Raw genomic sequence first — 25,256 nt, forward strand, 5'->3', positions numbered from 1 at the left:
GTTTGACTGCATTGCAAGTCCAAATTCAGTACGAGAACAAAATATATTTTCGCTGATATTTGAAATTATTGCACTGATGGAACTATTTTATTAAGCTTTATGTTATTTATTTTAATGTTCTGGAAACAAAAATGTAATTAGACTAATACATCAAAACATGTATACTTTAATATTTTAGTGTTTTGTTTAAGATATTCCAAATGTGTACCTAGATAATATCCGTATGTTAATACTGTGCATCTTCATGTATTCGGAAATCAGAAAACAGTCACTGTGACGAAGAATTATTAATAACGATAAGGCCCAGAGATGGGTCCACCCTAGAACAATGCAGCAGTCACGCCATGAAAATGTGGCCAAGTTAATAAACGGGCTCTAAGACCACGCGGAATCCTTCTGTAATGCCGTAGTAGAGTGTGCCGTCTGAAGCTACCATTTGTGTAGTTCATAATGAGGGCGAAGCTGGTCTGGTAGTAGCCGAGGATATTTAAATTGTCCGGATCAAAAAAGGGCCCCTCGGTCAAATCGTTATTTTATTTATTTCTTTATTTTATATCTATATTTGCAAACCTCGCGGTGTCAAGTTACCTTGCATTAAAGCCCAGTCCAGGAAATCGAGGCAAACACGAGGAGAAAAGAACCGCACAAATAAAGAAAAAAAGAACAATGAAAACAGAAGGCATAGAAGGAACGGAGCGGTTCATGAGCCCCGGCAAAGGGAGAGGACTGAGGGCTTTGAAACACTTCAAAGTTGGCGATCTGCTGTTTTCCTGCCCGGCGTATGCATACGTGCTGACTGTCAACGAGAGGGGCAGCCACTGTGAATTCTGCTTTACCAGGTGAGCCTCAGTCCCCAACTTTCAGACGCGATCGCTGGTAAAGGTTTACTTAACACCCTAAGGAAGTTATTGATTGTGTTAGGGGGCGCTTCCTGCTTGGCTGCATTTCATGTGTGCATTGACGGAAGATGGATGGGACCAGGTTGAAGGAATGAATCAAGTACCCCCCGCCCGTGCTTTGCAATGGATAAACGTAGCTAAACTTTGCTACTGGAGGGGGGTGGAGACTCAGATCAAGTTAAGCACTTTAGTTGTAGTAACATTGTATCGCGATGGCGTGTTGCTTCACGCTTATCTTTGCATTTTGTTTGCCACATTTGTATAAACATAATTTGTATAAATACATTTGGCTACACTTTTTCGTGGTTCAACAACCCCGGGATCGTAAACTGGAAACACTTAGGCGATCCTTCTGCATTATGATACGACCGTTTAAGGCTTGTTAAAAATAACCACACACACAATACATTTTTAACTCTAGCTCTATTGGTAGCCGGACTGCGTAAGACTTTAAGGATCCACGCCAGAGCTGACCTACGCTCAACCTGGGCCTGTGGCGCACAGTGTCATGGGCGAAAGGCACCCCCCTGCTTATTCGACATATCACGGCTTGTCAGCATTAATGATCGACGCTGCACTTCTCTAAGTCGGTTGGTTTGCTTAAATCGACAACACAACTGTGCAGTGACCTGAAGCTGATCTTTTCAAATTCAGTCAAATAAGAATCTGTTAGCACTTCCTTATATACAGTGTTCGGTTAGTATTTAAATACAAAATGCAGAGCTATTGTAAAGATTACAGTGTTGTATTTTTGACTGTGTATGAGACGGCAGTTCAGATTGGGCATCCATTTGTTTTTGTTTTTTTGAGCAGCAATTTGTTAGGCCCTCATGAAGGAAGCTAAAAATGAAATAGGCTTAGAAAAACTATCTTTATAGAGTGATATGGTTTGTCTGCGTGCTGGTGTGGAATGGCTTTCTGGGATAGTATATATATGATACAAGGTTACCACCTGATCTATATCAGTAAAGACAATTTGGGGTACTTCATGTCTTGCAAACTACCTTAAGACTGAAAGGCTCCGGTGTTGTAAATAGTTGTTCTTATTGTGCTTTGACTTGTGTTTCCTTGGGTGAAAGACTCATCCAGCTGTTTCACATTAAATTAATGACACATGAATGATTCTTGGACACGGACCAATCAGAACACGGCAAGAACTCTGCGCTTAAGTGACACCCATGTCCTTTTCTTTGAAATGGTTTCCAAATCCTGTCCTAGATCAAAGTGTTCTTCCTGACATGGATTAACTGATCAGCTTACCACCTGCTGGAACTGTGCATGAATGTTTTTCATAAGTTGACTTGTTGAACCTTTCAACATTTTTTTTTTTTTTTTTGGGGCTTATCAATCATTTTGAGAGAAGAGTGGTATGATTTATGAAGATTTTTTACTCCAAAAGTCCTGTAATGTTTTGAAATTTCATTTATAGGCATGCAGGCTATATATATATATATATATATATATATATATATATATATATATATATGTGTGTGTGTATAATCTCACCTCTGAGAGGTAATTTGTTTGAATACAGAAGCAAACACAGTGCACAGAAATAAACACATAGTGTGAACGCCGGAATACAAGTGCAAGAAAGATGCGCTTCCCTGAGGTGATTCTTGACATCAGCTCAACTGACCTTGCTTTTTTCCAGTAGACCACAGCCTATATAAGTATGCTGTCCACTGTGGACTAGGAAAATATCTCAGCAGCTTGCTTCATACAACAAAAGACCTGATTCTCATTAGACAGCACACGGTGAATGGTTTGAAGGGCTCCTCAACATACCAGAAGTCCACCACCAACTCATTTGTCTTGAGCCAGATCTGCAGGTGGTTCTCCATCAGCTTACTATATGCTCTTATTCATTATCATTTTCAGTGGACGTGATGTGAATTTGTACTGGATGTTTTTTGTGTAGTATATTAACAGATGAGGAAATGGATCAGTTTCCTGAAGATCCTGCTATTTAGTCTTGTCCACGTTACCCTGTATCATAATGTTGCCAGTTTGCTTACAGCCAGTCATGGTCCAGATCTTCACACTGTTTTGCTGTAGTTCACTCACCGTCTTCTCCCTGTGGTGGTTTTTCATCTCATAAATGCTGAGTCTCCTTTGCTTGATCACCTTCTAGTCTCCAGACCTGAAGGTCCTCTTCTTCTGGTTCAGTATGTCCATCAGGTCATTTGTGGTCTGCAGTTTGTAACTGGGAAAGCAGCGCACTCTCTTTGAACCATGGACCATGTTACCTACTCTGAAGTGGATGTAGGCACTGCGTCATCCGCGTGTGTCTCACTGAATATGCGCTGGTTCATCACCCCAAGCCATCTTGTGAAGCCTTCCCAGTCTTCTTCTCTGAGACTGTGGTCAGGTTAGCCTCTTTAGCATAAGCATTAACAGGTGCCAGTTCTTCTTCGCTTATTTTACATTCCACAGACTGGTGAAGAACCGGTGAGGGCGGAGGAGAGCGTAACATGACTGAAGTCCCCAGAAGTTACATTAGATTGGGATTATTCTTGGCGATCACTGACCATAGAATATATAATCTCCACTGTGCCTGCAGCATCTGCAGAGAGGGGGGAGTCATGTAAAGCCAAAACAATGGCGTGTGAAATCTCTCGCTGTATGTAATATGGGCACGGTCCCTTAGTGAGCAGCGGCTCAGTGGGGCTGCAAACCTGTGCTTCTACTGTGATGTGTCCTGAGTTTGTCATTCACAAAAACGGCGTGTCCGCTTTCATTCTTCCTACTGCTTTCGCCTGTTCTTCACACGTGATATGAGATCCATCCAGTGTGACCGCAGAGTCTGGAGTTTCGGCATTCAGCCAGGTTCCCATGACGCACATGATACTACAGTGTTTGTGCTCCCCGTGACTCCCGGTCAGCACTGAGAGCGCATCCGTTTTAGTCGCCAGTCATCTTGATTATAGACGCCAGGTGAGGCCAATGCCTTCACCCTTTGTTCGAGGGATGGGCTCCTGTTGTCTTCCCCGAGCAGTACCCCCCCCCCCCCCCCCTGTCAGTAACTCAGCCAGTAATACTCACTTCACCCCCAGGGAAACAAAGGATCCAATTCGAGCAGCTTTTGTTCCATGTAGGTGATTTCCAGTCCTTCCTGCACTGCAAGGGACTGCACACAAATTTCGTTATGCTTTTGTATAATGACAATACATTTTCGGAGGTTATTGGCATTACTTCTGTCTGGCTGAATAAAGTATTCTGACCGTGCGAAACAGCAGAAAAACAGCTTTGCCCATGCGTTGGTAATATGGGAACTGCAGTATAGTATGGTTTTTAAGAGTATGCATGATATAGAAAAAAAACAAACAAAAGTCCTGGGAGCTGTTGTAGTAGGTTGGACAGCGATGGATGGATGGATGGAAGTGAAAGAGAGAAAAATGTTCAGGATATAAAATGTGATTTGCATCATACAGTTAAGCGTTACTACTGACTACTCCAGGTAAAAAAAAAAACTGTGCAGTGGCATCGGTGGGAATTAATACGCACAGAGATTATCTAGGTTCCAAGCCTTAATCCTGGTCTGGGTCACCCTGAGGCCTATTCCAGGCAGCATAGGGGACTCCCTGGATAAGATGCCAGTCCATTGCAACCCCTTACACGAAACAGTGAAAAGTTGAGAATGCGCAGCTTAAGCACTGTGGAAAGCCTTATTTACGCCGTTCTCCCAAAGAATTTAATGAAATTCCAGCTTAATTTGAAAACGTGTTAAAGGATCTATGTGAATTTAGTTTAAGGCCTCGCCTTTGCTGCAAAACCGCACTCTTCAAATTCCTGTCACCAGTGAGCAAATTTACTCAGGCTATATGAAACAGCTATGTGTGGTGAATCTAACAAATGGGTTAGTGCAACAGATCCTTGTGGTCTTATTAGGTCCTACAGTCTGTGCCTCATTGTGTTAAAAGTATCTGCTTGTACCACTGCTTGAAAGGGAAGTGAATATATAGCTTAGTCTAGTGTGAGGCTTTAAAGACATCTGCAATGCAGGGGCTCAGTCTACTGTTTAAGTTCTTCAGCTGCAGACAAGCAACATTGTAGACGATGCTTAAGCTGTTGACTCTGCTGTTCCTTCAAAGCAAATCCTTCTTTTGAATATAGAAATCTGTTAGAGTAAATGTCCTTCATGTAAGAATCTGGTAGGGCAGATTGATTAAAGATATCTTCACAATATTAAATAAAACCATAGCTTTTTATTTATTCAGCTGTACACTGCAGTACGGAATTTTAGCTGTGTTTCTGTGGATCTGATTTTGTGTGCATGGTTTTTAAAATATTCAAATATGTTCTGGCTGCTTGCTAAAGTTGCTTTCATTGCACAAACCTGACCCCTTCCTCACTGCTGAGGTAACTCAGGAGTGTCTGGCTTAATCCTCAGTGCTTGTTAGGTTCTTAGAGCAGAGCTTGATTGTCATTTAATTCTCAAGAGGCTTCACTGCTGTGAATCAAACTATTTAATAACCACTCATTATTAGTTCTGTGGTTTTGCTTAATACTTATTCTTTGGCTTCAGAAAAATATTCATCTGTAAAAAAATTAATGTTGAGGAACACATGACAAAGGTCATACAGTATTTTATGGTAGGGCAGAAGCGTTGGTGATTTTTCTGATTTAATGAAACGCTATGAATGAAATTGTTGTATTCTTTAGTGTTTACATCTTACACAGCTAAGATGTAAGATATACAAATTTATAAATCATCTGGCTTTTTCTTAATTTTATTCATTTGCATATCCATTACTGTGTGGTTTGGGTGGAACAATGTATTTTATTTTCTGCTCTTCATGCAGGTATTTGTTTTTGGTAGAAGGTGTCTGCCGCATTACTTCCTATAATTGCTAGAATAGACCATGCAAAGGATTAACTGAACTTGCTAACAGGGCTTTGCATTTTTTTAAATATTTTGTTTGGCCTGAATCTTTAGTACTTTCTTAGCTAGCGGCATCCTGATCGAGATTTGATTTTTGGGCTGTTATTTTCCACGCTGAAGGCATTTAGCATAATTTTAAGTGCTAAAGCTGACTATTTTACAGACACCTTCCGGTGTAGTTTCCACTGTCAAAAAATGTGATAATGTGTAGTGCTGTCACTATAGATTATACCAATAATTGCATAATGTAATGATTTTAATCTGACAATTTTGCAATCGGCCTGAACTCATATACAGAATATTTAGGCACTCCAGTTCACTTAGGCTGCATGTTTTTGGACAGCGGAAGAAAACTGGAGGATTCAGCAAAGAAGCCACACTCACACGGGGTGAGCATGCAAATCCTACACACACAAAGCAGCAGTGTGCAGTGACAGCACTGCCCACTGCGCCACTGCACCGCCCTGATGGACTTGCAAGATGTGAGGTGATTTAATATTGACATGGCATTTCATGCACATGCAGTTGTCACACGTCGCAATAGTCTGCCGCATTTAAATTATCAATGAAAACATTTTTACTCAGTCAGAGGAAACCAAACTTTGCGAGCTTTGCAATTTCGATGATTGTTCCTTTTCCACATTATCTGGTATATGTGAAAGTTCACTGCCGCCGCTTGTGCATGAGCTCTGCATACGCTCTCTCAGTCATGGGCCTTATCATCCTTGTCATTGCTGTTAGACTCACTCATAGCTCTTGTGGCACATTTTATGAGAAATAAAGGCAAAGCGAAGAGGAACGGGTCACAAAATGACATTCGTCTGCTACTGTATTGAAATGTTTTGTATTCCATAGAGATGATATTGAGCACAAGAGTTGGTGTCACTTGATGTATTCTGGCACAACTCAAGACACCACCAGCTTAAGTTCTGTTTGGCTGGTTAGTTAATTTTCAACTCCTAAATGATCTCAAGAACTTCAGATATTACAATGTGAGCTTTTCCCAGTATTGTTCATCCCTAACACACAATACATTCACAAAAAATAATTAATAGTAATTGGTACTATGTGCCGTATTGTGTAACGTGATGTGGCTAAGCGAGAGAGCTAACCTTTGTTTTAGCAGTGACTATTTGAGCTTTGAGAGACTAAGTGGCACATATCATGGGGTAACCTCACATTATTGGGTGAGGTTATATAACCTGAATGTCGTCTTTTAACCTGCATTTGCTTTGCCGTCATGCTGTGCTGGGCCAGCTGTCCATCGGGACATTACTGAATGGGTGTCTTGCAGTGTAACTTTTGCTGGCTTATAATATGGATTAAAATACAGTCAATGTTGGGGCGAAGAGCATGAGCAAAAGCTAAACTAATGCAGAAACCTCTGCAAAAAATTAGTCACACCCAGCTAGTTAAGTATATCACCAGACTACTAGCTGTACTATTACAGATCTATTAAAATAATTTCAGCTTAATCAAAATAGTAATGGTTTTTCATGTCTATTTGTCAATGTTTTTACAAATGTACTTTAAATTATGTCATTTTAGATTAAAACGTTGGCTTCCTGTGATATCTGAAGCGCTGTAACATTCTTTGTCTGCCGCTGGTTTTGAAACGTGGTGCATCAGCACATTCTCACATATTATGATACAATATTGGCAAAGAAAAACAGTTTTTATAACACTGATTGTCGTTTACTCCGGCAAAGAAAATATACACAGTGAAAATAATTTGTAATAATAAAAATTTGCATATATTTGCATTACAGCACATATAATATCAGGTAAGAACAATAACAGAATATCTATTTTTTTTATTCAAGGGAGTTATAATTCATTTAATGTCAGTGTGAGGCATAAGAGAGAACTTTATTATTACATGTTATATATGTTCGTATCTTACACACACATTTCTATCTACTACACATTTCCATGTGACTTAAGCAAGTGTCATTCCTGTTGAGGATTTTTAAAACATTTTTAAATGTAAATGATTTTTATGATTAGAATTTAAATGTGCTTAAGTAGGATGTATTTAATGTAAGTTTTAATTAAAAGATGCCAAATATTGGCCTAATTGTCCCAGTGTGGAGTTTCTGTTATCACTTATATAAACCTGAAATCATGTGGAATATTTAGGATTTCTTCAGTTTTAAAGAAATAGGCTGGCTGGTTTCACCTCTGGACAACCTGCAGGACATTCATGGAAATGCTGAATGCCGTCTGATTTAGTGTTAGATGGGACCACGGGAGCATCATGCATCATGCATCTTTCACCTTCCCTTGAGGCTGCTGCAAATTTCCATCATACGGAATCTGCTACAAGTATCCTCAAGATCAAAATTCCCTGATTTTTTATTTTTTTTTGCACTTGCCATCAATAGTGGAGCCAGAAATCATCATGCGGTTGGGCCAGCAGAAGGTCAGGTGGGCCAGTCCCATAACAATTTCCTTGGTGACAAAGTCACACTACAGACGCAACTACGTATCTTTGTCAGTTGTTAAAAGACCTGTTGCATTACTAAGACCAAATGAACAAAGAGAGAAATTGCCTTCCAGCACCACTTTTCCTCCAGTTGATCAAGGTGTGCACACGCACGTCTGTTTATAATACTGTATCGCTCGCTGTGAGCCCTAAATGGCCTCTGCCACCTCAGTAGCTCAGGGTGGATATGGATATTTTTCTCTTATATTAAATCTTGGATTTTCTTTAACTCTCCCAATGAGAAGCACTTGTAACATTTAAATAATCAAAACGTATTGTAGACAGGGGTAATTAAATGAATCCTGGTAATGGGGGGAACCTTGTGACTTTCCCTATAAACTCCACGTCACCTGGAACTAGCAATACCAACCAGCAATATCTAATCATATCGGCAGATCTTAAATGGCTCGATGTGGGATTAGGGGCAAATCTCAATCTGGGCGCTACTTACTAAGACTGCAAAAAAAACAAAAAAAAATTGTAAAGCAAAAGCCAGCCAGCAAGTTCATCAATTGTATCCATGGACTGCTCTCACAGTTTATAACAAGACTGTCAACAGGCAACTTTGACAGCAAGCTACCAATAACATAATTATGCAAGATATATGCATTGTTGCACCCAAAATGTACAATAATGAATATATAAATTAAAATCTGCCTTTTGTATTTTGTTTTTAAATTTTATGTAAGCATATTATTTCTATAAAAATACAATTAAGTATATAAGACCTAAGCAGATAAATAAAGAATACAACTGATTCATGCATAGTGTTTTATTGAATCACAATCACCGGCACTTGTGCTCTGCCATCAGAAAAGGTATTTTGATGTTCATATGCAATGATTTTTTAGGGTTAAATATTCTCTGAAGACCAAAGAAATTAATTTATGAAGTGTAATATGAGTGTAATTGTAAACTATGTTCTGGAGCTATGCTGCTTGACAGAATGTTGCGCTGTTTCATACCACAGTTTAAATGAACTTCATATTCATTCGCTTACATTTTGCCCAGACCACCTTAAATCCGACAAGTTACCCCGATAAGCCAGTAACCCCGCTTCGTAGTACAGGCCCCTGGTGCTGAGTATCTCCCTGCTGTATCCTAAGCCTGTTCTCTTTCCCAACAGGAGAGAGGGTCTTTCCAAGTGTGGGAAGTGTAAGCAGGCTTTCTATTGCAATGTGGACTGCCAGGTAAGTGGAGGCTTGAGCTGGACGACGGTGTAACTGTAGGTATGAAACATGATGTTACGTTTCATGGAGCAGCAAAAACAAAACGACACAAAACAATATTTTGTATATATTTAGAAGCGCTAATTTAAAAGGTTAGATTCTGCCATTAATTATAAAGCATGATGATGGATTGGTAGGGAATCAAACATTTTGTTTTATTTTCTTTGTCTTAATGCCGAAACATGTAATATGTAGATATGGACGTTTACAGATTGATGCCCTTAGATGTTTCACTGCTGTGAACATGAACTGCAGTCAGCTTGTGATGCTGTTGTCGGTAAAATATAAAATACAAAGTAATCGTCTTAATGAAATACTTCTGAAAATGAACTGAACACTACTAGTTGTACCAAAATACAATAGGGACTCGCTCGCAAACTTAGTCCTGCTTTTTTATTGTCTCTGTATTGGAAGAATGGGTCTATTCACTGCTGTGTCTTTGATATTAAAGAGCTCATAATTAGGTTTAGCTGCCTTTAGAAAGAACACAATGGAAATATCCTTTGGTGGGTTTTTGAATCGAAAATGTCAGTCATCCCTTCGCATTAGTCATGTCTGTATATCTGGATTTTAGCATGTGTGTGTGAAAGGGACGTCACTGAGGACCGATTCAAAAGCTGTTTATTTCAGTTAGTGTGTTTGATTATGATCATGCTGTTAATGAAGGTTTTCTTTTCATTTTTGCCCTTTGTGATTTGGTTCTGGACTGTGTTGTACATAAAGGCCTCACTTAACAGCATGTAGTGAACAGAGTGAATTAAACACTATGGAAATCTTGAGTTGCACATCAACTGAAAACAAATCTGTAAAAATAGTTTTATCAGTTAATTTATTAATTATTTTTTGCAATTAAAGATTCAGGGAATCCAAATACCATATGACATTAACAAGACCTTAATCATAGGTGCAATTGCAGTTCGGGATTGCACGATTTCTGTACAGATGTAACTGTCTAATTAAAGCTTTGAAAAGCAACGATATAAGTGCTGTTTTTGCCCCTGAAAATCATGTTATTTAGTGTAAATTTCCCACAATTTGGTCTGATAGCTTTCATTGCCTTCGTTAGACTACTTTCCCTCAAGTCAACTTAATGATTTTAAATATTGCAACAGCAGCGGCGATTCCAACAGCACGTGTGAGCTCACGGACGCTGCAGTGCAGTATTGATGCACCTGCCTCAGCTGTGCATTCCTAAGGGTAATTAAGTGCTAATCGATGCACAACAAAATAATGTAATTGGCTGAGATCAAGATGCAAGCATGTCTATAATGGTTTATTTCCTAGGATTTTGGTTAAAAGCAGGAAACACAGATATAGGCACAATGATGTAAGCTCTTAGGTACAATCCTGTTCTAAAAATTGAGCTGGGAATATCTTGTGGTCTCTTGCTGTTGCTATGACAATCCATTGGATAGCACAGGGGATAAAATGCTGTCTCCTTGCCAAGACAGAAGATTTTGTATGTCGCTCTATTTTCAGCTGCAAGGTAATGTTAATGCATTGGCTAGTTTTCCTTTTTGATCCTTCATGGTGGCCTAAGGGTATATCAGACTTAATTATTTCATTGGCCAAAAAAAAAATGAGCCAATTACATTTGGTTTTCTTTCATGGTTTTAAATTTGCCTTTACATGTACTGTGGATAAGACTAGCATATAGCATAGCCGTAGTCATGCTAAAAGTGTAGCAGGATGAGGTAATGAGCTGTGTGTTTCTTCACAGAGGGGGGATTGGCCCATGCATAAGCTGGAGTGCTCCTCTATGTGTGCCTTCGGTGAGAATTGGAGCCCGTCAGAGACTGTAAGACTAGCCGCCAGGATCATCGTGAAACAGGTGAGGGGGGGGGCAGCTTATGTGGTGGAGGGGGTAGGGGGCCAGGACGATGGGGGAGGGATGAAGCCTGTAGATTTCGACTGGGGAGTAGTGAGGCATCGTACATCACGATGCCAGATGAAATCTGTGAAATGGGGGGCACCTGACCAAACCTCGGAGCGTGACATTTCTAGCTGTGTAATACTAAGCCACTACAAGGTGCCATTTTGTAACTTCACCATGCTATTCAGCAGAGATGGTGATTCATCTAGCACAAAAAAAAGTCACATTTTTGTACTTAAACACAGCAAATATGTCCTACACGTTCTGCACTTAGGTCTGTCTGGTCAGGTGAATCAAGTGGTATTTTTGATATTCCTAATAGAACATACCATGATGCGTCACCTTAATGTTTCAACTCTTCACTTCTGTTCTGCCACCACCTACCTACTAATACACTATTTTAAGTAAGCCATTCTACCAGTGGGAGTCAGCGGTACAGAAATAAAATGCATATGTGTCAGGAGAGGGAAAAAAAGCCATTTCTCACTATTATTTAAATGTAGAGGCTGACACCTTCATGGTGCATTTAGCCTTTTTTACATTTATTGGTTTACACCATGCTAAGTACTTTTTCATTACAAAAACTCTCTATTTAGAAAAAGTAACTTGATTATCGTAGATCTAAGATCTTTATCACCATAATGTTTGCTGCCCTCCAACATGATGAGGAAAAGAACGTGTCAAAAAAAGTGTCATGAATATAAGCCCTCGGAAGGATGTATATGAAAACATCTGAGAAAAATGCCCCCACTTTCACACCTTTGCATTCTCTACCTTGGTTTCTGGGTTCCAGAATGTCATGTTCTCAGGGACGGATTATGGGTTGTGTGGCCCCTGGGCAAAATGTTCGCGAGGGCCCCCCCCACCACATCCACCACCACCACCACCAGCACCACCACCACAATTCAAGGACCCTTGGCAGCCAAACGCCCTCCCTATAGGGTCAGGGGCCCTTGTAGGCAGAGGATCAAAGAATGTAGGCCCTCTAAAATAGACAAACGAAAATACATTGTTGATAAGCGTTGCAAATTGTTTTGGGCTGGGGGCCCCACGGGCCCCCTGCACCCCAAGGGCCCCTGGGCAGCGGCCCCGCTGGCCCGGTCCGTAATCTGTCCCTGCATGTTCTATGACCCACAATAATTCAAACAAAGTTTTTTTCGTAGGCTGGTTTTGTGGCTCAGTGAGTACCGCTGCAAGTCGCAGTCGTCATGGTTCTGGACTCAACTCCCACTGTGCGTGCGTGCGTGCGTGCGTGCGTGCGTGCGTGCGTGCGTCCGTCCGTCCGTCCGTCCGTCCGTCCGTCCGTCCGTCCGTCCGTCCATTTTGCATGCTCTCCCCATGTTTCACCTTGTTTGTGTGTTCTGTGATGGACTAGCATCCCATCCACGGTGTTCCCCTGTCTTGTGCGTTGTCCTACTTCCTAACAGGTTCTAGGTCTCTGTGTCCCTGTAGTTACAAACCATTATGCATGGAAATTTGCTTAATGGCAAAAAGTTTGGAAAAGCCATTTGCTCAGTAGCACTGAGTGACATGGGGTCCTATTAGGCAAGGAGAGGCTTGACATTTTAATATGATAAGTATGTTGTTCATGTTTTTTTTTTTTTTCTTCAGTAAATTAGGCAGCGTATGAATGTAGGCTCTGCTCACTTATTGGGTCATCATTTCAAGTGAGGGGAAGGTCAGGATAAAAGTCAGCATTTGGGTGCAGCCTGTTCTGTAGCATCACTTGACAGAGTCTGCAATCAACCAGCTGTTCTGATCCCTCGTAAAGCGCAGCTCTGTGGCAGAATTGGCCTCTCCTGGCTTGATGGGGTGTAGCTGGAGTGCATTCAGTGCTGCGCGTCTGTGCCGAAACACCCCACGTACTCCCTAGCTGATCCCTCAGCAGGCAGCTGGGACATCATGTACGAAGCGTGTACGAGCAGCCGAGTGTGGGCAGGGTGGGGCGCTACCAGCAGCCGGGTCCATGCCAGAGGAGAATCAGAATCAGGGTTATTTGACCGAGTGTGTCCTCATAAACAGGGAATTTGTCTGTCTGCCATTGATCACATGCATACAGTAGGTACCAGACAATGGTCACATGCAGTTCTGTTGATTTTTATATCTATTTACATTCAGTTGAATTCAGTTTAGTCCATGATACTGGGAAAAAGAGAAGGAAGGAAGGAAGGAAGCTAGAAGACAACAGAGGAGAGACTGTAGTATGAAGAAAAAAACTCTCCTAATCTAAGGTTAACTGGCTGCCCCCCCTCCCCCCCCCCCCAAACATGCTTCTTTAATGTACTGGTTACTAAGTTTGCTAATTAAAACACCTGAATATGCAAGCGACATCATTACATAAGGCTCAACTGTCACTCTGAAATTAGCATGTAATGCGCAAAATTGACTTGCATGTTAAATTGAACAGAATCGAAGGTTTTGTCACATAACTAAAATACCTTTCAAATACCAAGGACCGATTCTTCATTATAAAGGTATCATTAATAATCATGATTGTAAGCCTGGAGGGTGTGTTTTTTTTTTCTCCCTTTATCTTACATCAAGTTAATTTCAGTTTTGAGACATGACCGTGTCCAGGATGAATTGAGGGATGGGATGGATGTGTGTTTTAGCTGAAGATAAATGGGAAAAATCTTCTGAACACCAGACTGTCTGGGAGCAAGATTCCAGAAGCTTTAGCTAAAGGCTCAGGAAACCCAATAAGCTATAACTGCAGTATGAAATATGGTGCCTCTTGTTAACCTCCCCATAGTGAAATAATGCCCTTCGGAAGGGCATAACTGTAAATAACCCTACGGTAAATGCCCTCCGTAACAGCCGTTTGTTTTCTTGTTGGGGTTTGTAGCCTCTGACTGGAACGTTTTATATTTGCACAAAATGTAAAGCAAATCAAACAACTGCTGCCACATCAATGATTTGAATTGAATCGAATCTTTGGCATTGCTCAAGTACAATACAATAAGAAGTTTTCAGGTTCCATGCTCAGCACTGTAAAAGACAATAAAATAGAACAGAAATAAGACGTGATAACAGCAATAATGTAATAAATAAAAAAAACCAACACTAGAGCAGTACAAGACTGAAAAATTGCAATTAAATGGCAGCAGTGTAAACAGTATATGACAGTATGAACAGTATTAAGTGTTTAGCAGTAGTAATACTGCAAAAAAAAATTTTTTTACCAAGTATAGGTGGTATAACAACAAGGCAAATCATTTGTAGCTAATTGCATTAGCAGGAACATGCAACAATTTAAGGCCTTAACTGTGTAAACAAGGAATAAATCTGGCGCCCGATGCTCTGATTTCATTGTTTATTGTTTATCTTCTATCTGGATCATGAGTGATCACTGGAGCGTGTTGGTTATCAAAGTTGAAGTGTTGCCAATGCCTGCATTTTTTGAACAACGCAAAAGTAAAATATTCTCATATGCGGTACAATTAATTTTCTTAGTTGTGTGTCGCAGAAGGGAAACGCACTGCAGTGAAAAATGAACACTTTCATAGAAACAGGAGTCGGCCTAATATTACAAGCTAAGGAACACTGGCAAAGGACGGCGCGTCTTGTCTTTGTAATTCTCCCGTGGACGTGCTTATAGGCTGTTTCCCTTTCAGAAAACGCAGACAAAGAGGACCGAATCTGAAAGAGTGTTGGCCTTGAGGGAGTTTGAAGCACGTAAGTATGACCATTGACCATCCTTTACTAGAATGATCCACTCGCCGCAAATTGTACTCAAGGCTTGGTAAACAACGCAAATACATCCTGTTCAGTTCACATCAATCAAATTTACACCATAGGTAATTTTATAAAAATTTTAAAAATGTGACCCTCAAATATGAAATATGGACAAGATGCATGTTAAGCATCTTCTCCTGGGAGACGGTTAGACATTGCAATAAACCCCTTCTGTATGTGGCACCAAGGTTCTGGCTAGACGTCAGGGGTGTGCCTGTACCGCAGTAAGGCTCTGTGACTCAGTTGTGGACTCAGAAACGCTTTTCCCCCCCAGTGATAAGCCTCGCAAAAGATCTTTACATGCTGTTGAATGGGAGAGAGTGATTGCTTTTTAGTGAATTAAATTTGCAATTAAACAGTCCGCATTTAGAGCATGCAAAACAATTCTATATTCACATTGTGCCCAGAGGTCACTTTAGGCTTTCAGAATAGTTATCTAATTGTTTGGACACTTATTGTAGTGCGTATCTCTCCCTTTCAGATGATAACCATATTTTTATGTGTCTAGAAGTTTAACTCTGTGTTTGTGTTTAGAGTTAACCACATAGTGAGTCGATGGAATTTGATTAGACTCTGCTCTGAATGCATGTGATTTAGATCAATTTTATATTTATTGAAGTGTCCTACTTTTAAAATACAAATATTTTCAATTATATATTTATATTCTATAGCTGAAATTGATCATATGATAACGTGTTATGTTATAGTGATAGGCAGTCATAAGGACATGAGGGATGTACCAATTTGCGATTAGATAAATAGTTGGTCTAAACTGATTTTCTTTCTTAAATTTGAAACAGATTTGGGATTTTGGATTGATACAACCATATTGTGGACATTTAAATTCCCAATTCAAATCAGTTTTTATTGCACCCTTTAGCAGCTGATGACGACGGCACATGGACCATGGGTTTAATTACCAGCTTCTCTTCATCCCTCATGACCCATCAAGCCCCCCACCTTAATGTTTTGTCCTTGCTTCATTCTCGTAATGGCCAGTTGCGGGGCAGGCCTCCTAGTGTTCACCTGTCTATAGTCAGCCTGCAATTTACAGGCCTGTTCAGTTAGCCGAAAAGGGAAAGGTAGGCCTGCTGTCCACTGTAAACTACTCCAAGCATTCCCAGGTTGCTCCTGTAGCTGAATCTTGCGAAGCATCACAGTGAAAGGTCAGCCCAGAGCTGTGATATTGATGTAGCCACAGACACAAATTATTTGCAGCACATTCATAAGCATGTGAATAACATAAACCTGATTGGAAAGGTTCCCGAAAGAAGCATGGATTGCTTGTTAGACCCACTGCTTTTTGGTAAACATAAAAACAGAGAAGTAATTCGGTAAAGCCATGTCGAGGCTTTCACATTTAAGTCCTTTTGAACCCTCAAGTAAATTAATTAACCCACACTTTGCACTGCCAAATATTGTGTTTCTGACTTAATTGTGTTTTGGTGCTCTCCATGTGATGTGATTTCCACTGTGGCACCTTTGCAGACCTGGACAAACTGGACAATGAGAAACAGGAGATGAACCAGACAGACATAGCTGCCCTACACCACTTCTACTCCAAGCATCTGGACTTCCCTGATGACGATACGCTCATCGAGCTCTTTGCCCAGGTAAGGGTCTGATGTGGGTTTATGTCACTTCACTGCCCTACAATGGACTGGAATCCCATTCAAGGGATGTCCTTGCTTTGGGCTCTAATCTGTCTAGAATAGGTTCTGCCTACATGCCGGCCCCCAGCTCTGTTTGGAAGCTAGTACTTGAGAAGTGGAAAAAGATGGATAGGGCAGTCAGAGCAACTCCAAACAGGACTTGGTCTGTTCATACTGCTGTTTAATATTGTTTAATGTTTGAAACTTTCCTCAAGAAACACTTGTTGGAAAGAAAGTTAAGAATATTTGCTGTTGTACCTGGTGGTGGGTTGGCTCCGCTGGTGGGGGAGGAAGCCGGCCAGGCCTGGCAGGCCCAAGCGTATAGTGAGGGTCTGCTGGGAACGTCTGGCGGAATCCCCTGTCAGGGGGAGTTTCAACTCCTACCTCCGGCAGAACTTCTCCCATATCCCGGGGGAGGTGGGGGACATTGAGTCTGAATGGGCCATGTTCCACGCTTCCATTGTGGAGGCAGCTGACCGGAGCTGTGGCCGTAAGGTGGTCGGTGTCTGTCGCGGCGGCAATCCCCTAACTCGCTGGTGGACACCGGTGGTAAGGGATGCCGTCAAGCTGAAGAAGGAGTCCTATCGAGCCGTTTTGTTTAGACGCAGCTGACAGCTACCGGCAGGGCAAGCGGGATGTGGCCTTGGCGGTTGCTGAGGCAAAAACTCAGGTGTGGGAGGAGTTTGGCGAGGCCATGGAAAACGACTTCCGGACGGCTTTGAGGAGGTTCTGGTCCACCATCCGGCGGCTCCGGGCAGGAAAGCAGTGCAGCATCAACACTGTTTATGGTGGGGATGGGGCGCTGCTGACCTCAGCTCGGGACGTTGTGGGTCAGTGGAAGGAATACTTCGAAGACCTCCTCAATCCCACCGACACGCCTTCCAATGTGGAAGCAGAGGGTGGGGACTTGGGCGTGGACTCACCTATCTCTGGGGCGGAGGTCGCTGAGGTGGTCAAAAAGGTCCTCGGTGGCCGGGCCCCGGGGGTGGATGAGATTCGCCCGGAGTTCAAGGCTCTGGATGTTGCGGGGCTGTCTTGGTTGACCCTTAAATTAATACATTTATAATATTCATCCATACTAAATTTTAAAAAATTATTGTCATACTTGGAAATAAAGTTAATTTAAGATAGCTTTATATATGGCTTACTGTAACAATTCCATGAATGGTTGAAATATTGTTTTATTCAGAAACGATGTTTAAAAAAAAAAAAACCTTGTATTTATATAATAGAATTATTTAAGGTAACATTTATCCACAGCTAAACTGTGTTACATAGTCTTAATATCCCAGATTTCACCGAGTACTTGCCAGCCTTGTGGAAGTGACACAGATTGCGTTGGTCACATGAGCTGCCCCTGTCTGTAATGGTCTATGTGTTTCTCCTACTGTTTCTTCCCCCCTTTGGGTGGGGAACATTAGTTGCCCTCAGCTGCTCCCTCTCTCACAAACAGACTCCCACGTGCAGCTGCTTCTCCACACAGAGCTTCTGACCCTTAAAAGGAGAAGCTTCAGCAGCTTGCGGAAGGTCTCGCTCTCTTGTAGATCCCTCAGATGCTTTATTATACCTCGCAACTGTTCCACACATTGGATAGACATGGTTTACTTTGTGGAGGAAAACGACAAACTTTCTGTATAAGTACATTTCTTAAGGTAAACAGCCTGTCTTCCAGTGGACAGCACCAAAATATCTGAACCATGGGTTTCTACCAGCAAGCCATGATGACTTCAGGTTGTTTCGCCATATTAGGTAGAAAATTCAACACTCGAGATAAGGCTGCACGATACCACATCACAATATAATTGAAATTATATGGCGCATATGCATTAATCACTGGGGCTTTAGATGACGAGCGTAATCATTTGTCCAATCACCGGCTTTTTGGTACCGTACGGATGTTTACTTATGCCCACAATTTGGTAAGCAGATTAATAGTACACCTGAAATATTAATGAGTGGCGTATTGTGACTCAACGTAAGTATCTGTATAAATTCCACGTATCCTTACGTTTATTAAATTCAGTTGGTAGAACATGCCTCGTGTGACTGTTTTGGTATATCATGGAAGTAATAATTAAGCACTGAAGTGACAGTGAACTGAGGAACAGCTCAACTGCCACATCATCTTTTGAAATAGGAGATATCGTGGATAAAAGATGTCGGTGGTATGGCAGCAGTTTAAAGTCCAACACATATGTTAAAGACCCGGATACGCTTAATTTGTGTGTGTGTGTGTGTGTGTGTGTGTGTGTGTGTGTGTGTGTGTGTGTGTGTGTGTGTGTGTGTGTGTGTGTGTGTGTGTGTGTGTGTGTGTGTGTGTGTGTGTGTGTGTGTGTGTCCAGTTTTGCGTGCACATGTGCATTTACAAATGTTTGTATTCTTTTCCTGCAATGAAACATTAGTTTCACAACCCATGTTTTTTTATATATATATTTCTGCAGGTCAACTGCAATGGGTTCACCATTGAAGATGAGGAGCTTTCACATTTGGGCTCTGCTGTGTTTCCCGAGTGAGTGAGACATCCATCCGGCACGTGCTCCTACCTGGGGCTGCTTCCCGGGGCTGGGTGGCAGTTCCAGTTCACTGTCGGCACAGACATGTCGCACTGATAATTGCGTCACTTAAGCTCAGCTGCAGGTCAGCTTAGAATCAGACAGGGAAACGTGTCTTGTGTCTCATTGCATTTGTTAAACCCCCTGGGACCAGTGTGCTTTGTAAATACATGGAGAAAGCTCTAGAAAAATATTAGGCCAAAACAGAAAATACAGCCATTCGTAATGATGTAGAAAGCTACATCTTGTACATCAGTGATATACTTTTAGAAATTTACATTTTTTTTAACTGTTATGAAGGGAGAACATGCATATATACATACAGACGCTCCCCTACTTACGAATTTTCAGACATACGAACGAAGAGGACCGTAAGTGCAAATTGTCGATTGTGCTCCTGTTTCCTGTCCTCAACATCAAATTTTTTTTTCTGCGCACCAATTCCGGGTAGTACGACTTCTGGCCGCTACTCCCACCGCGCAGCAGCGTAGCATAGCGTAGCGTAGCGTACTCCCAGCATCCTAGTTCCTTGTACTTACGTATACCCTTAAAATGATGTTGAATGACAACTTACGAACATCTTGAGTTATGATTGGCCGTTGAGAGCGTATTTCATTCGTCTGTATTTTAATTGTATTTGGGTATTTTCCGTATAGGAGGATATGAGTCAAGTAGAAATCTTAGCCATGTTTCATCAAGGGGTGCAGGTGGTGTCCACCCAAGCAGCCAAGGTGAGGCAGCTTTCTGCTAGCCTCAGTTGCTCCGGTCTTAGCACACTCACATACTGTACTAATATTGAGAAAAGCACAATAAACAGCCTGTGCAAGGTCTCAAGATACAGGGAGGACTAGTACTTCCAGTTCTAGTAGGAGATGCATTGTTATTTTATAAATACCTTTTTTTCCCATAAGTGCCAACATGGAAATTGGCAACTTGTTTCTTCTTTGTAATCCACACTGGGCTTGTAGCTGGTTCTTGGGATATTCATGTTTGGTGTTGATTTTAGTTTTTTTTTTTTTTTTTATATTATGAATGTGTTAGTGAGAATTTTTTAAATATATCTTAAGTCCTTGTAGTTTCTTGAAGTGGCTACAACGTTTGGCTGACCGGAAAGCCATTTTTAAAGGAGCTTCCTTTATGAAGTTGAGAATAAGACGAGTGGAAGATATGGACAGAAGTGGAACTAATGGAGGTGTCATATATTTTGTGAGGTTCTTGGAATTGTGCTTTTGGGTCCGATGAATAATGCAGGTGTTTGTGGAGCATCTGCTCCTTTTTTGATGTCTGGTTTGGTCCTGCCTCCCACCTTGTGGTTCTGCAGTGTCGCTCTGATGAACCACAGCTGCAATCCCAACGTCATCGTCACCTACAAGGGTACTGTCGCCGAGGTGAGGGCTGTCCAGGAAATCCACCAAGAGGAAGAGGTGAGATATTGGTTCAGGAATCTTGCTGTGGGAGCGGTTTGTACGGGGTACTCCATGTTTTTTTCTGCATCAGGAAAATATTCATTTTCGTCTCCCTTAAAGTAAAAACTACTGTACTGTAACGAACAACAAAATGCATCGTAAATATTAGTTACCTCCCCATCATCCGTATATAAAATGTAAAAAAAATGTTGCACTGTACTTGTACACATTTTAAGATTTGTTTAGAATTTTAAGGTTTGATTTGGTGGTCACCTCTGTCTTCCTCAGATTTTCACAAGTTACATTGACCTCCTCTATCCAACAGAAGACAGAAATGAAAGATTGAAAGACTCATACTTCTTCACTTGTGAATGCAAGGAGTGCATCACCAAATCCAAAGTAAGCCGGTGTCTGTCTTGGAATAAGTCAAGCTTTGTGGCACAGCTGAGAAAACAATATAAGGAAGAACTGGAATTGAACAAACAATGCTTGGCCTAAATAATTCTACGGAGTTTTCTAACATGGTATTATAGAAATCTAGGAACCTATAAATCGAACTAGGCCTCCAACTGGCCAAGTGTATGGCATGTGAAGGTAGCACTGTTGAGAAAGATTGGGCTATCCAGTGTACAGTGCTTGTTTCATTTATTCATTTACTTTTTAGGATAAAGCCAAAATGGAAATTCGAAAACTGAGCACACCCCCGAAGCCAGAGGAAATCCGAGACATGGTGAAATACGCCAAGAATATCATCGAGGAGTTCCGGAGAGCCAAGCACTACAAGAATATCCTTGTCTGTTCTCTCTCTACCTCCCACTGCAATACTGCTCTCCCAGCTGTCAGTTTGGGGGAAGGTCTGTTCATAATTGGACAGAGCAACAATAGTAATATAAAATAATCATTAAGTGTTTATACATTTTTACCCAGATGCACCATGTATGTTGTGTGCCCTGGCATATGTTGGTCAACAGCAAGGTGTAAGATAATTTAGAAATTGTTCTCAGCAGCAAAATGACGTCCTCTGTCAAAACTTGTCATCTCAGACCAGCCTGAATGAAGGCGCATAAAAGCAAGAATCTGACTCAATCTTCTCATCTCTGGCACAGAGCTAAGAATGGTGGTTTCATTCCTCAGTGCCTTTTGTAGTGAAAGCAACATATCAGATCACAGTGTGATTAAACTAATTTTCATCCCACTTCTCTGCTCGAAACAAAAGCCGTCATTTGAGTATCACAGTAACCCGTTTTTGAATTCAGAAGGCAAATTCGATCTATTCTGTATCAGTATCGATAAGAATAGAAAGTGTGCTACTGGTAGATTGACTGATGGTAGCAAAAGAGAACGCATGCAATTGTTCAATTTATCAGCTTTATGGCGTCTTATTTCCTTGACTCTATAGCACTCCCTAGTGAACTGCTGGAGATTTGTGAGCTCAGTCTGGATAAGATGGGCTCCATCTTTGAGGTGACAAATGTATATATGCTGCACATGATGTACCAAGCTATGGGTGTCTGCCTCTACATGCAGGACTGGGATGGAGCCATGAATTATGGAGAGAAAATAATCAAACCCTATAGGTAAAATGCATGGTGCTTTTAAATGTGAATTATATTTAGAGGTGATTATGTATGTCTGTAGCTAACTGTCCCTTATTCTAAAGCATTCTTCATCGCTCTGGGTGACATGGGATTTAATTCTGCGCGAGAGTAGTTCTCCGCAAAGCTAACTGTTACTTTACTGAAAAGGCCAGTTTTATAGATAAATTGTATCAATTTCGTTAAATTGGTCAGCTGTAATTGTGCATGATCCATACACTGATCTCCCTAAGAATAACACTGTTAACTGACAACAGAAGAGACACATTTATTTGGTTCTGGTATAAGGTAAAAGAAAGAGCTTTCTCATGTTTACTTGGAGTTCAGAATCAGAACTATATGTTGTTGTTTTTGTTTTTTGGTTGGTTGTTTGTGTTGTCATCTGTATCAGTCCATTTTCTGTCCATTTATCCAGCACAGATCCCAAGGTCTCATCTATGTGCAAATGCTTTACGTAATTGAGCATAAAAGCTTTTGTCAAACATGCAGTTTACACAAGTTGAATTTAAACTTTTAATTCTCCTTTAGACGAAAAAACTTGAACAGAACTGCAGACATGCAAATAGAAACGATGTATTATTGCGTAATATATGCATTTTATCTGGAGAAACATGGCTGTGTAAAGTTAATCAGCTGTCCTTCAATTGTTTTTAGCACGCACTATCCCGCCTATTCTCTCAACGTAGCCTCAATGTATCTCAAGCTGGGCCGACTGTATTTGGGACTTGAGAAGACATCCTTGGGTGTGAAAGCGTTGAAGCAGGTAAAGTTACTCTCCGGGGTGAATTTGATATTTTGCATAGTCTGTCTTGGATCCTAGTGTAATGCTTGAATACTTCCCACACAGGCACTAGCAATCATGGAGGTGGCACATGGCAAGGATCATTATTACCTAGCTGAGATCAAGAAGGAGATTGAGGACCAAAAGTGAGGGGCAAGGAAAGACTGTTACCGTTTCCCCCAGAAGCTTGAGTTGAAACATGTATACAACCCTACCGCATTAACATTTCTCCTATTTTCCGTCTCTTTGGAAAGATAGTATCTGCTTCAGCTGCAGACCACAAAAGCATTTACAACTTGGGGATTTTTTTTTCACTTAATGGAAGTGGTTACTTCTAAAATATTTTGCATGGTTATGTTAGCATGTGTCTCCTACTTGGTTTTGAATGCCTTAAATGGTCTGTATATATAAAATATTGTTCAGTCGTCTTCAAAATTTAAGTAAAACCAAATTAGGCATGGGTTTTAATGACCAAGTATAGTTCTGTGTTCTGATTCAAGGTATCTGCATACAATAAAAAAAAAAAAAAAACAATCTGGAGTTTTAACTGTGGGTTTACATCTTTTGCAGACTTTACGGAAGCCTCTTACAGGCTGCATTTTACAGTATTTTTTATGTGAATTGAAAAATGTTTTGTGTACAAAGCAGGAGCTTATTACACGATTATTTTTTTCATTTCATTCTGGAAAACTCCATTGTTATATGTCAAAGTAATGTAACGGTTTCTTATAATGGTTGATTTTTTTCTTCTTCAATTAATGTGGCTAACAAATAAGTGTTATTCTTTAGTGTAATTTAATTTAATGCATAAATAGTTAAGCACCATATTTAATGTCATCTTCAGCCCCATTCATTCAACTTGTCTTATCTACAGAAGGAGAAGGGTTAAGGATTATAGGTGCCTGTCAATACTTTGTTGATTTTATATTTGTTCTGTTTGTATTGTATTTGTGTGGTTTGGAGGGTATAGGAATGCTTCCTTGTGTTATGATTTTTCTTTTTGAAGTTTACTGACAGCAGTACGATAATAAAGTATGAATGACTCACATTCTTTGTATATGACAAGTAACACAATGTAGGATGCAGGATGTAATGAAATTACTATTGGCAATTTTATGTCTACCCTATAATGTCATATATTATCACAGAATCTTGCGTTCTTATGCTTAAGTATGGTCTCTGTAACACTTTGCCCCTTGAGAGGGACTTTTATTGAAAATTCTTTTACGGAAATGACTAAGACCCAGAAAAAAACACTTGCAAGAGGAATGCATTTGCATGATTACAGTTTTTGTTGAAATATGGGCAAATATTCACAAGCCGGCAAATATGTTTTGGGAATGTGTTCAAATACTGTTATACTGAATTGAAAATGCATATATTTGGGTATAAAAACATATTTTAAATACAAATTTAACAAGCAAGCAGAGCGAAAAAAGTATTAATACAGCTATATATTTATAATAAGCTTGTGTTTAAGCTCAGTAATACGAAATAAAAAAGGCAGACTATAGGGTTTGTAGATGTTAAACATTAAATAAAACCTTCATTGTAGATGAAGTGAAATAATAATGCTGAATGTTTTCAGTCCTGAAGTAACATGCATAAACATCCTCTCCTCCAGACTCCCTTTTGGCTCTTATCCAAACCGATTACACAACATATTCTCTGAAGGTCAGATCATAATGTGAGAATTTTAATAAAATCTAGTCCATGGTGTTTCAGGTTCAAGCATTTTTGTGTTTGGAACATTCAGACTTAACATTAACCTGCTGAAATCTTTTAAAGAGGGGAAAAAATAAAAGCAGAAAAACAATGAAATGTCTGGATAGTCGTCTTTGTTTTTATCCGTGTTTCTTTAGCAGGAACTTTTATCCAAACCGACATACAAGGAGAACAGCCCTCCTGCTCTAGGGCCCAATGCTGATTTTATTTTTCTCCTGGTTTGAACCCGAAACCCTCCATACAGAAACACAAACCCAAGCTACATGCCTGCTGTATTTTACAATTCCTTAATGTGAGACATTCTTGTTAAGTGCTGATTTTAAAGATTTAGTTTAGATTTCATGCTTCTCTTTTCTGTGACATTTTCACACACTGAAATGGAAACCAAAACTTGTTTTTAAAATGTTGCCACTGTGCTCACTGCAGCGCTCGTCGTCAG

The 25,256-nt window shown here is 40.6% G+C and overlaps 1 protein-coding gene across 1 annotated transcript; it reads left to right on the top strand.

Moving 5' to 3' along the window:
- The first annotated feature begins 422 nt into the window (after positions 1-422).
- Positions 423-24,913, top strand: smyd2a (SET and MYND domain containing 2a). The gene is made up of 12 exons (XM_048974226.1): positions 423-839; positions 9,396-9,459; positions 11,219-11,329; positions 14,986-15,046; positions 16,595-16,719; positions 19,200-19,267; positions 20,632-20,734; positions 21,005-21,115; positions 21,381-21,513; positions 22,116-22,293; positions 22,966-23,074; positions 23,159-24,913. The coding sequence occupies exons 1-12, from the start codon at positions 667-669 to the stop codon at positions 23,240-23,242; spliced, it is 1,320 nt and encodes a 439-aa protein (XP_048830183.1). The 5' UTR covers positions 423-666; the 3' UTR covers positions 23,243-24,913.
- Positions 24,914-25,256: the final 343 nt, after the last annotated feature.

The sequence above is a fragment of the Brienomyrus brachyistius genome, chromosome 14 (genome assembly GCF_023856365.1).
Source record: "Brienomyrus brachyistius isolate T26 chromosome 14, BBRACH_0.4, whole genome shotgun sequence".
NCBI lineage: Eukaryota > Metazoa > Chordata > Actinopteri > Osteoglossiformes > Mormyridae > Brienomyrus > Brienomyrus brachyistius.

What these genes read in the sequence shown, in the direction of transcription:
- smyd2a (XM_048974226.1), top strand. Translation starts at nt 667, where the DNA reads ATGAAAACAGAAGGCATAGAAGGAACGGAGCGGTTCATGAGCCCCGGC. An exon ending in TCATCGAGCTCTTTGCCCAG is followed by an intron (nt 16,720 to 19,199) that starts GTAAGGGTCTGA and finishes ATATTTCTGCAG; the next exon opens with GTCAACTGCAATGGGTTCAC. An exon ending in AAAATAATCAAACCCTATAG is followed by an intron (nt 22,294 to 22,965) that starts GTAAAATGCATG and finishes AATTGTTTTTAG; the next exon opens with CACGCACTATCCCGCCTATT.